General features: G+C 44.0%; 1 protein-coding gene across 1 annotated transcript in view; it reads left to right on the top strand.

Annotated features, from left to right (window-relative positions):
• LOC139416958 (membrane-associated guanylate kinase, WW and PDZ domain-containing protein 3-like) overlaps positions 1-13810 on the top strand; it is an 86142-nt gene that overhangs the window by 25898 nt on the left and 46434 nt on the right. The window contains exons 5-9 of the mRNA XM_071166170.1: positions 2910-3090; positions 4207-4277; positions 4820-4987; positions 8714-9290; positions 12754-13255. Of these exons, the coding sequence (XP_071022271.1) occupies positions 2910-3090; positions 4207-4277; positions 4820-4987; positions 8714-9290; positions 12754-13255 (1499 nt within the window). The remainder of the gene's footprint in view (positions 1-2909; positions 3091-4206; positions 4278-4819; positions 4988-8713; positions 9291-12753; positions 13256-13810) is intronic.

The following is a 13810-nucleotide window of genomic DNA, read 5'->3' as shown; positions in this document are numbered from 1 at the left end:
CGTTTGGCTATGAATATTCAAGATCATTTACTGATTAATTACTGGAATAATTCATTGATCCAATTTATCTAATTCATTTGGTTTATCCTATCCAAATGAATCAAAAGAGGGGCACCATTACGGGTTTTGATATAGAGAAACCCCTTGAATTAACTGTATCAGTAGTTAATCATGAACGGTTATACCATTAATCCTATTTCAACTATAGTCTTAATCGACAGTCAATCGACAGTCAACAGTCTATATTCTCATTCCGAATGGTCGTCGAAGCTCCCAGACTTCAAGGATCCCTAACACACGTTTAAGGACTACAATGGGTTTACTTCTAAGTTGTTTTACTAGACTAACATGGAGTGAAAATGTTGTAGGTGCAGTTGTCTTAATAGTCCCAAGGTACTAACCCTAACCCTAACCCTAACCCTAACCCTAACCCTAACCCTAACCCTAACCCAAGGTACAAATGGAACACAGTATATTCATTGACATGGGCAACTCTACAAAATCAATTGAACAGGCTTATGTAGCCTGGCCACAGACAGATCTGACACCACTTTAACAGGACTTTGGAGAATTGGAAATTATTATTTGTGAAAACAGGAGAAGAGGAGAGAATACATCGTTAAAGTTTCTAACTATAGGCTCCTTAATTAGGGATAGACCCGCTGTGGACAGTGCCTGGACCATATTGGGTTATTGATATGTCATTCAGATGAACAGTGCTACAATAATCAGTTGCTGCCACCAGTTTATACACAGAAAGAAAAATTATATATTAGGTTCATACCAATTATGTAGTGATCCATTCATTTGGATACATTGTTTAGAAGAGTGGTCAAACGTCACATTTGGTACCATTCCCTGCTTAGAACAGAAGACGAATCAGGCTAAATATTGCTCTCTTCCTCCCACTTCCTTAGAATCAGCAACACATCATAAAAGTGTCTACATTTGACCCCCTTGACCCCCCCCCCCCCATTGGGGTACTTAAGGGGAGGAGGAGGAGAAAGAGGAAGGACTAACTATGGTCCTTGTGGTAGAACTGGTTTTATAATCAAAGACCGGATGGGGTCTGTTTTTCCTCATTAGAATATCACCTAATAAGTCAACCACTGACCAGACAGTGGGAATATCACCTAATAAGTCAACCACTGACCAGACAGTGGGAATATCACCTAATAAGTCAACCACTGACCAGACAGTGGGAATATCACCTAATAAGTCAACCACTGACCAGACAGTGGGAATATCACCTAATAAGTCAACCACTGACCAGACAGTGGGAATATCACCTAATAAGTCAACCACTGACCAGACAGTGGGAATATCACCTAATAAGTCAACCACTGACCAGACAGTGGGAATATCACCTAATAAGTCAACCACTGACCAGACAGTGGGAATATCACCTAATAAGTCAACCACTGACCAGACAGTAATAATATCCCCTAATAAGTCAACACCTGGGTCATGTTCAGTAGGGTTTGTACGAAATCAAAACGTTTTGAAACAGAGAACAAATATCATCCTTAACGGACAAGTTCAGGTAGAGATGTTCAGTAGAGATGTACTTGTATTATGGGGTATGATGACCCAGAGCAGAGCTGAGAAGAGGGAAGGGAAGGGATCTATCTGTAGGATAACGTGGGAAGGGGTCCATCTGTAGGATAACGTGGGAAGGGATCCATCCGTAGGATAACGTGGGAAGGGGTCCATCTGTAGGATAATGTGGTAAGGGGTCCATCCGTAGGATAACGACTGAGGCCATGTTCCAAATGGCCCCCTGTTCCCTAAGGATCACTGCCTTTAACCAGGGCCAATGATCTGAGTCAGAGGTAATGCACTTTAACCAGGGCCAATGATCAGAGTCAGAGGTAATGCACTTTAACCAGGGCCAATGATCTGAGTCAGAGGTAATGCACTTTAACCAGGGCCAATGATCTGAGTCAGAGGTAATGCACTTTAACCAGGGCCAATGATCTGAGTCCAATCAAAACTAATCAAATGTATTTATAAAGCCCTTCGTACATCAGCTGATATCTCAAAGTGCTGTACAGAAATCCCAAACAGCAAGCAATGCAGGTGTAGAAGCACGGTGGCTAGGAAAAACTCCCTAGAAAGGCCAAAACCTAGGAAGAAACCTAGAGAGAAACCAGGCTATCAGAGGTAATGCACTGCCTTTAACCAGGGCCAATGGGGACTCAGTCTGACTAAGGACATCTGTTTACATCTGGACTTTACATTGGAGATTACAGTGTCCTGAGTTAAAGGACTATTTTAAGTGTGTGTGTGTGTGTGTGTGTGTGTGTGTGTGTGTGTGTGTGTGTGTGTGTGTGTGTGTGTGTGTGTGTGTGTGTGAGTGTTTTGTGTCCGTTGTGTGTGTGTATCTCTGTGATAGAATGCATGTTCGTGACTTGTAGACAACGACACTGAAACAAATTATTGTTTGAAGAAAGACTCTTCATCTCTTCAAGGTAAAAGTCAAGACTCCTAAAACCAAAGAGGACGTTGTATTGAGTTAGCGCATTCCGCTTGCCAACACTATTTTGACCTAAGGCGCCAAAGTCGAGTGTTTGTCTGCCCACGCCAGTAATGTAAACCGGTTTAACAATGTTTCTGCCGTGTATAAAGTTGGCCGTTTAAACGTACATGCTCTAGTAATATGAAATATATGAGTCTACAGGTCATCGAGGAACAGTGATTGGTTGACGGGAATAACCAAAGTGATGAAATATCGCGGGGGGTGAATTACTTCGTGAATGTGTACTGTGTGACTTAAAGTAGAAGTGAATGGACAAGTTATTGAAGTGTGTGTGTGTGTGTTTATGTAAAACTGTTGTTAGTAGAAATGTGGTTGGTTACTGCTTCACATTCTCTGTGTTTGTCTGTATATGTGTCTGTTGTCTTGGTAGGAGGTTCAGTAGGCATCAGCAGTGCCCCGCCCACAGCGCTAGCTCTCAGCCAATCCTGGGACTCAAGGGACGGCGTGGGAGAAGAGAATGGAGGGAGTAGCATCGCCACACGAGGTGGAGGGGCACTGCCCGAGAATTGGGAGCTGGCATTCAGCGACTCAGGAGAGCCTTACTACATAGAGTGAGTAGAGAGAGAGTAGAGCTTTACTACATAGAGTGAGTAGAGAGAGTGTAGAACTTTAATACATAGAGTTAGTAGAGAGAGAGTAGAGCTTTACTACATAGAGTTAGTAGAGAGAGAGTAGACTAGAGTAGACTAGCAAACTAGAATGCTATTTGGCCCTACACAGAGAGTACACAGCGGCAGAATACCTGACCACTGTGACTGACCCAAAATTAAGGAAAGCTTTGAATATGTACAGACTCAGTGAGCATAGCCTTGCTATTGAGAAAGGCCGCCGTAGGCAGACATGGCTCTCAAGAGAAGACAGGCTATGTGCTCACTGCCTACAAAATGAGGTGGAAACTGAGCTGCACTTCCTAACCTCCTGCCCAATGTATGACCATATTAGAGACACGTATTTCCCTCAGATTACACAGATCCACAAAGAATTCGAAAACAAATCCAAATTTGAAAAACTCCCATATCTACTGGGTGAAATTCCACAGTGTGCCATCACAGCAGCAAGATTTGTGACCTGTTGCCACAAGAAAAGGGCAACCAGTGAAGAACACACACCATTGTAAATACAACCCATATTTATGCTTATTTATTTTATCTTGTGTCCTTTAACCATTTGTACATTGTTAAAACACTGTATATATATATATATAATATGACATTTGTAATGTCTTTATTGTTTTGAAACTTCTGTATGTGTAATGTTTACTGTTAATTTTATTGTTTATTTCACTTTATATATTCACTTTATATATTATCTACCTCACTTGCTTTGGCAATGTTAACACATGTTTCCCATGCCAATAAAGCCCTTGAATTGAGTAGAGCTTTATTACATAGAGTTAGTAGAGAGAGTAGAGCTTTACTACAGAGAGTTAGTAGAGAGAGTAGAGCTTTACTACATAGAGTTAGTAGAGAGAGTAGAGCTTTACTACAGAGAGTTAGTAGAGAGAGTAGAGCTTTACTACATAGAGTTAGTAGAGAGAGAGTAGAGCTTTACTACATAGAGTTAGTAGAGAGTGGTGTGGGAGTGAAGTGATGAAGATATAGTGTGGTGGGAGGTACAGGTTATTGTGATGATGATGATGATGATGATGCTTATTATCTCTTCCTCAGTCACATCTCTAAGACAACCAGCTGGCTGGACCCCAGAGCTCAGAGCAGGGAGATCCTTAGCAAAACAGAGTGTGAGTCTCCTAGACCTTCCTGTCTACCCACTCTACCCTCTCAGCTCCTCTTAAACCCTCCCTCCCATGCCTCTCTTCCACTATATCCCATATCTCCCTTTCCTCACTGTCTCTCCAGTTCTAACACCCCTCCCTCCCTTCCTCCCTTCCTCCCTTCCTCCCTCCCTCCCTCCCTCCCTCCCGCCCTCTACCTGCCTCTCTTCCCCCTCCCTCCCTCCCTCCCATGTGTCAAATATTCTGTTGTCATGTAATAATGTTGTGTTTTACAAAAAAACGGCACAGAGTGTGCTGGTAATACATATAATTGAACAGCAGGGGGCGACAGAGGATGAGTTATAAAACCTGTATTCACACATACAGACAGGATACCTTGTATGTATAAGAGATATAGAGGGTTGTGACCTGGCCTGTGCTTTTCTCTAGACATAATTTTACTTCTTCTATGAGACTAAACTGAGTACATAAAGGTAAAGTAAAATACTAACGCTCAAAAAACATTTCATATGAAGAAGTTGTATATTCTCCCCATATCCCCTTGCCAGTGCCTGCGTTCACGGACCAGCCGGCAGAGCTGAAGGGCTATTCCATCCACACCCGTCTGTCTAAAGGGCCGCGAGGGTTCGGCTTCAACATAGTAGGAGGAAGCAAACAGAGAGAGTTTCTCCAGGTCTACAGCGTTACACCCGGAGGACCACCCGCCCTCAGCACAGGTAGGATTAACACAGGTACACTCAACACAAGGTATATATAGATTAACACAGGTACACTCAACACAGGTAGGATTAACACAGGTACACTCAACACAGGTATATACAGATTAACACAGGTACACTCAACACAGGTATATACAGATTAACACAGGTACACTCAACACAGGTATATACAGATTAACACAGGTACACACAACACAGGTATATACAGATTAACACAGGTATATACAGATTAACGCAGGTACACTCAACACAGGTATATACAGATTAACACAGGTATATACAGATTAACACAGGTATATACAGATTAACACACGTATATACAGATTAACACAGGTACACTCAACACAGGTATATACAGATTAACACAGGTACACTCAACACAGGTATATACAGATTAACGCAGGTACACTCAACACAGGTATATACAGATTAACACAGGTACACTCAACACAGGTATATACAGATTAACACAGGTACACTCAACACAGGTATATACAGATTAACGCAGGTACACTCAACACAGGTATATACAGATTAACGCAGGTACACTCAACGCAGGTATATACAGATTAACGCAGGTACACACAACACATGTATATACAGATTAACGCAGGTACACTCAACACAGGTATATACAGATTAACGCAGGTACACTCAACACAGGTATATACAGATTAACACAGGTACACTCAACACAGGTATATACAGATTAACACAGGTACACTCAACACAGGTAGGATTAACACAGGTTCACTCAACACAGGTATATACAGATTAACACAGGTACACTCAACACAGGTATATAGAGATTAACACAGGTACACTCAACACAGGTATATACAGATTAACACAGGTACACTCAACCCAGGTATATACAGATTAACGCAGGTACACTCAACACAGATTAACACAGGTACACTCAACACAGGTATATACAGATTAACACAGGTACACTCAACACAGGTAGGATTAACACAGGTACACTCAACACAGGTATATACAGATTAACACAGGTACACTCAACACAGGTATATACAGATTAACGCAGGTACACTCAACACAGATTAACGCAGGTACACTCAACACAGGTATATACAGATTAACACAGGTACACTCAACACAGGTATATACAGATTAACACAGGTACACTCAACACAGGTATATACAGATTAACGCAGGTACACTCAACCCAGGTATATACAGATTAACGCAGGTACACTCAAGACATGTATATACAGATTAACGCAGGTGCACTCAACATAAGTATGATTAATACAGGCAGGATTAACACAGGCAGGATTAACACAGGCAAGATTAACACAGGCAAGATTAACACAGGCAAGATTAACACAGGCAGGATTAACACAGGCAGGAATAACACAGGTAGGAATAACACAGGTAGGAATAACACAGGTAGGAATAACACAGGTAGGAATAACACAGGCAGGATTAACGCAGGTATTTGGGGCGGCAGGTAGCCTAGTGGTTAGATCGTTGGACCAGGAACCGAAAGGTTGCTTGATCGAATCCCCGAGCTGACATGGTAAGAATCTGTTGTTCTGCCACTGAACAAGGCAGTTAACCCACTGTTCCCCGGGAGGCCGTCATTATATATAACAATTTGTTCTTAACTGACTTGCCTGGTTAAAAAAAGTAAAAAAATAAATTTAACAAAGTAGGATTAACACAGGTAGATTTAACAAGTTTGATTAACACAGGTAGATTTAACACGTTTGATTAACACAGGTAGATTAACACTCAATAACACCTGCTGATTTGTGTATTAGTTAGTTAAACTGAGAGACGGCATCTCTCTGCCCTATACTTTCATCTCTTCTTCTATTTTTCTCTCTCTCTCCCACTCTCTCTCTCTCTCTTGCTCTCCCACTCTCTCTCTCTGTCTCTGTCCCAAATTTTCATGGTGTGTTTGATAGTGGTCAGAATCTCCTAATCTATTCCTAATCCTGCTCTACTGGGCCCGGAGAATGTAATCCCACTGTCACTGACACACACACACGTGCACACACACGGTCACACACACGGACACACACACACGGACACACACACACACAGGTGCACCACACACACACACACACACACACACACACACACACACACACACACACACACACACACACACACACACACACACACACACACACACACACACACAGTCCAACCCTCTCACGTGCGGATGCTGGAGACAGGAATGCACCACACACATGCTATTACTTCTCACCTTAGATACACTACATACTGATCTATACACTACATACTGATCTATAGTAGTGAAAGATACACTACATACTGATCTATACACTACATACTGATCTATAGTAGTGGATGATACACTACATACGTATCTATACACTACATACTGATCTATAGTAGTGGATGATACACTACATACTGATCTATACACGACATACTGATCTATACACTACATACTGATCTATACATTACGTACTGATCTATACACTACATACTGATCTATACACTACATACTGATCTATAGTAGTGGATGATACACTACATACTGATCTATACACTACATACTGATCTATACACTACATAGTGATCTATACACTACATAGTGATCTATAGTAGTGGATGATACACTACATACGGATCTATACACTACATACTGATCTATACACTACATACTGATCTATAGTAGTGGATGATACACTACATACTGATCTATACACTACATACTGATCTATACACTACATACTGATCTATACACTACATCGTGATCTATAGTAGTGGATGATACACTACATACTGATCTATACACTACATACTGATCTATAGTAGTGGATGATACACTACATACTGATCTATACACTACATACTGATCTATAGTAGGGGATGATATACTACATACTGATCTATACACTACATACTGATCTATAGTAGTGGATGATACACTACATACGGATCTATACACTACATACTGATCTATACACTACGTACTGCTCTATACACTACATACTGATCTTTACACTACATACTGATCTATAGTAGTGGATGATACACTACATACTGATCTATACACTACATACTGATCTATACACTACATCGTGATCTATAGTAGTGGATGATACACTACATACGGATCTATACACTACATACTGATCTATAGTAGTGGATGATACACTACATACGGATCTATACACTACATACTGATCTATACACTACATACTGATCTATAGTAGTGGATCATACACTACATACTGATCTATACACTACATACTGATCTATAGTAGTGAATGATACACTACATACAGATCTATACATGACATACTGATCTATACACTACATACTGATCTATACACGACATACTGATCTATACACTACATACTGATCTATACACTACATACTGATCTATAGTAGTGGATGATACACTACATACTGATCTATACACTACATACTGATCTATAGTAGTGGATGATACACTACATACTGATCTATACACTACATCCTGATCTATAGTAGTGGATGATACACTACATACTGATCTATACACTACATACTGATCTATAGTAGGGGATGATACACTACATGCTGATCTATAGTAGGGGATGATACACTACATACTGATCTATACACTACATACTGATCTATAGTAGTGGATGATACACTACATACTGATCTATACACTACATACTGATCTATAGTAGTGGATGATATAACACATGAGATCTCTCTCTCTCTCTCCAGCTGATATCCTGGTCTACATCAATGACAGCTGTGTCCTGGGTCTGTCTCATAAAGAGGTGGTAGAGATGTTGAAGTCTGTCCCTATGGGTCACAGTGTGGACGTTGTGTTACGGAGAGGCTATCCCATGCTCTACAACCCAGACGGCTGTCCCAAACAACCCCTGACTCCCTCCGCCTCCTCCTCTCCTCTGGAACCCCTCAGCGCTGCAGCCACCCCTCCCTCCACAGCCACCGCTCAGCCCCTCTCCACCCCCGGTCCTGGCCCTGCCGAGCCACCCCAACCTCCCGGCCTGGCTAACCTGAACCGTACCCTGTCTCATCACAACGGAAACTATCTCAGAGTGGCGGGAAACTCAGGGTCGGGGCTGGACGCTAACGGGAACGCGGCAGACCTGTTGTCGGCTCCCCCCTCCTACCCGCTGTCTAATGGAATCCTTACCTCTTCCGCCAGCTCAGCCTGTGCCCCCTCCTCCTCTCACAGTAGGGGCATCCCCCCTCCTCCCCCGCCTGAACGAACCTCCGCCTCCGCCAGCCAGAGTGACTCAGAGGAAGGAGCCTCGGGTGGAGCGACACAGAGGTAACTAACCCTAACTAACTAACTAACCTTAACTTGGTTGTTTTCAAACCTCTCCTCAAGGAGCCCCAGATGTTTCACCATGTTGTTGTAGGTCTGAACCAGATCACCTGATGTACCTAGTCAAGGGCTTGATGATTAGTTGACCAGTTTAATCAGATGTGCTAACATAGTTCAAATACACTCCAATTCGCATACCACCTCAACCGATTCACAGATGATCCAAAGGTGACGCAATCTCTATTGCACTTCACACTGCCCTTTCTCACCTAAGGAACGAAAGGAATGCCTACGTTAGAATGCTGTTCATTGACTACAGCTCAGCGTTCAACACCATAGTGCCCTCAAAGCTCATCACTAAGCTAAGGACCCTGGGACTGAACACCTCCCTCAGCAACTGAATTCTGGACTTCCTGACGGTCCGCCCCGAGGTGGTCAGGGCAGGTAACAACACATCTGCCACACTGATCCTCAACACTGGGGCCCCTCAGGGGTGCGTGCTCAGTCCCCTCCTGTACTTCCTGTTCACCCACGACTGCGTGGCCAAGCACGACTCCAGCACCATCATTAAGTTTGACGATGATGCAACGGTGGTAGGCCTGATCACCAACAATTATGAGACAGCCTATAGGGAGGAGGTCAGAGTCCTGGCAGTGTGGTGCCGGGACAACAACCTCTACCTCAACGTGATCAAGACAAAGGAGTTGATCGTGGACTACAGGAAAAGGAGGGCAGAGCACATCACCAACAAACTATAGTGAAGAGGGCACGACAACGCTTACTCCCCCTCAGGAAACTGAAAAGATTTGGCATGGGTCCTCAGATCCTCAAAAAGTTACACATCTGCATCATCAAGAGCATCCTAACTGGTTGAATCACTGCCTGATATGGAAACTGCTTGGCATCCGACCGCAAGACACTACAGAGGGTAATGTATACGGCCCAGTACATCACCGGGGCCAAGCTTCCTACCATCCAGGACATATATACCAGGCGGTGACAGAGGAAGGCCCTAAAAATAGTCAAAGACTCCAGCCACCCAAGTCATAGACTGTTCTCTCTGCTACCGCACATCAAGCGGTACCGGAGCACCAAGTCTAGGACCAAAAGACTCCTTAACAGCTTCTACCCCATAAAACTGCTGAACAGTTAATCAAATGGACCGCACCCCTTTTTTTTATACTGCTGCTACTCGTGTTTATTATCTATGCATAGCCACTTAACCCCTACCTACATGTACAAATGACCTCAATTACCTCAACTAAGCTGTATCCCGGTATATTGACTCGGAGACTGATTTTTTTTCCTAGCCTCCTTCTGCCTCTGCATTGCAGGTCTGTTTTTTTTATTTATTATTCACCTTTATTTAACCAGGTAGGCCAGTTGACAACAACACAGAGTTACACATTAACAAACGTACAGTCAATAACACAATAGAAAAATCTATCTACAGTTTGTGCAAATGAAGAAGAGTAGGGAGGTAAGGCAATAAAAAGGCCATAGAGGCAAAATAATTACAATTTAGCATTACTACTGGAGTGATAGATGTGCAGACTTGACTAATAAAATAAAGGTAAAATGAATAAAAAGTAGAGATACTGGGGTTCAAAAGAGCAATAAGATAAATACAAATATGGGGATGAGGTAGTTAGTTGGGCTATTTACAGATTGGCTGTCTACAGGTACAGTGATCGGTAAGCTGCTCTGACAGCTGATGCTTAAAGTTAGAGAGGGAGATATGTCTCCAGCTTCAGTGATTTTTGCAATTCGTTCCAGTCATTGGCAGCAGAGAATTGGAAGGAAAGGTGGCCAAAGGAAGTGTTGGCTTTGGGGATGACCAGTGAAATATACCTGCTGGAGCGCGTGCTAAGGGTGGGTGTTGCTATGGTGACCAGTGAATTAAGGCGGGACTTAGTTACGGTTTTTACCTAGTAAAGACTTATAGATCACCTGGAGCCAGTCGGTTTGGCGACAAATATGAAGCGAGGCCCAGCCAATGAGAGCATACAGGTCGCAGTGGTGGGTAGTATATGGGGCTTTGGTGACAAAACGGATGGCACTGTGATAGACTACATCCAGTTTGCTGGGTAGAGTGTTGAAGGCTATTTTGTAAATGACATCGCCGAAGTCGAGGATCGGTAGGATAGTCAATTTTACGAGGGTATTTTTGACAGCATGAGTGAAGGAGGCTTTGTTGTGAAATAGGAATCCGATTCTAGATTAAAGATTTTTGATTGGAGATGCTTAATGTGAGTCTGGGAGGAGAGTTTACAGTCTAACCAGACACCTAGGTATTTTTAGTTGTCCACATATTCTAAGTCAGAACCGTCCAGAGTAGTGATGCTAATCGGGCGGGCGGGTGCGGCCAGCAATCGGTTGAAGAAAATGCATTTAGTTTTACTAGCATTTAAAAGCAGTTGGAGGCAACAGAAGGAGAGTTGTATGGCATTGAAGCTCATTTGGAGGTTTGTTAGCACAGTGTCCAAAGAACGGCCAGAAGTTACGGAATGGTGGCGTAGTGGTCTAAGGCACTGCATCACAGCGCTAGCTGTGCCACCAGAGATTCTGGGTTGGAGCCCAGGCTCTGTCGCAGCCAGCCGCGACCGGGAGGTCCATGGGGCGGCACACAATTGGCCCAGTGTCGTCCGGGTAAGGGAGGGTTTGGCTGGCAGGGATATCCTTGTCTCATTGCTCACTAGAGACTTCTGTGGCGGGCCGCGCACAGTGCAGGTCGCCAGGTGTACGGTGTTTCTTCCGACACATTGGTGCTGCTGGCTTCCGGGTTGGATGTGCATTGTGTCAAGAAGCAGTGCGTCTTGTTTGGGTTGTGTTTCAGAGGACGCATGGGTCTCGACCTTTGCCTCTCCCAAGTCTGTACGGGAGTTGCAGCGATGAGACAAGACTGTAACTACCAATGGGAAACCACGAAATTGGGGAGAAAAAGGGGGTAGATGTGGATCAGAAAATCACCATCAGCAAGAGTGACATCATTGATATTTACAGAGAAAAGAGTCGGCACAGGTATTGAACCCCCATAGAGATTGCCAGAGGTCTCGACAACAGGCCCTCTGATTTGACAAACTGAACTCTATCTGAGAAGTAGTTGGTGAACCAGGCGAGGCAGTCATTTGAGAAACCAAGGCTAGTGTGCCAATAAGAATGCATTTATTGACAATGGCCAAGCCTTGGCCAGGTCAATGAAGACGGCTGCACAGTATTGTCTTTTATCGATAGCGGCTATGATATCGTTTAGGACCTTAAGCGTGGCTGAGGTGCACCCATGACCAGATTGCATAGTGGAGAAAGTATGGTGGGATTCTAAATGGTCGGTGATCTGTTTGTTAACTTGGCTAAGATTTTAGAGAGGCAGGGCAGTTCTTAGTTTCCTCTGTGTGTCCGACTGGAACAGAATATTATCTAACATCCTGTCTCCATCCTTATCCTCTGTATCTTCTTCCTTCATCAGATGGTCTCTGATGCGCTACAATGCAAACTCCCTCCCCACCCCCTCCTCCATACTCCACCACCAGAGTGACTTCACCACCTCCACCCTGCCCATCTCCGTCTCCAATCTGCCCCTGTCCCAGCCGAACGTGTGCACCACCACCACCCCTGGAGCCCCCTGCCAACGGCCCCCCATGCCCCAGACCTCCCTCATGCTCCCCTCGCCCACGGAGGTCCCCCCTTGCGGCTTCAACGGCTGCCCAGCCAACGCCCAACCCCATGGGGGTCACAGCACGCCCAGTGAGGGAGTACCTGGTGGGGCTGGAGGAGGGGAGCTGGTCCCTGTGCCCCTGGGGAGGAGTGAGGGGGGTGGGATGGGGTTCAGTGTGACGGCGGGGGGGCAGGGGGGGCAGCTGGCCCTGGTGAAGAGGGTCTGGGACAGAAGGCAGTGCTCCTCCCTGCAGCCAGGGGATGCTATAGTCAAGATCAACGGCGCTGACGTGCAGAGTCTCAGCTTCGCTCAGGTACGACCAACTTTGGAGACAGTACTACAGCTAGAGGCTAAGATTTTGTTGATTGGTATTTATTGCAACAATGCTCTATAGTAATCATCCGTTCTCATCACTCTCTGGAGTATAAACATTCCGACAACATTGGTTATTGACACAGAGAATACTTAAAGACAAATATACAGTCCAGCCCAGGGATCAGCCGCGGGCCTATTTTTTCAGTATATACAGTACCAGTCACAAGTTTGGAGTTTTAGAACACCTACTTATTCAACCGTTTTTCTTTATTTTGACTATTTACTACATTGTAGAATAATAGTGAAGACATCAAAACTATGAAATAACACATATGGATTCATGTAGTAACCCAAAAAAAGTGTTAAACAAATCAAAACATATTTTATATTTGAGATTCTTCAAATAGCCACCCTTTGCCTTGATGACAGCTTGGCATTCTCTCAACCAGCTTCATGAAGAAAGCTTTTCCAACCGTCTTGAAGGAGTTCCCACATATGCTGAGCACGTGTTGGCTGCTTTTCACCCTGGGATCCAACTCATCCCAAACCATCT

This window comes from Oncorhynchus clarkii, chromosome 9 (assembly GCF_045791955.1).
Source record: "Oncorhynchus clarkii lewisi isolate Uvic-CL-2024 chromosome 9, UVic_Ocla_1.0, whole genome shotgun sequence".
NCBI classification, from domain to species: domain Eukaryota; kingdom Metazoa; phylum Chordata; class Actinopteri; order Salmoniformes; family Salmonidae; genus Oncorhynchus; species Oncorhynchus clarkii.
This window is presented reverse-complemented; position numbering and strand designations above follow the sequence as displayed.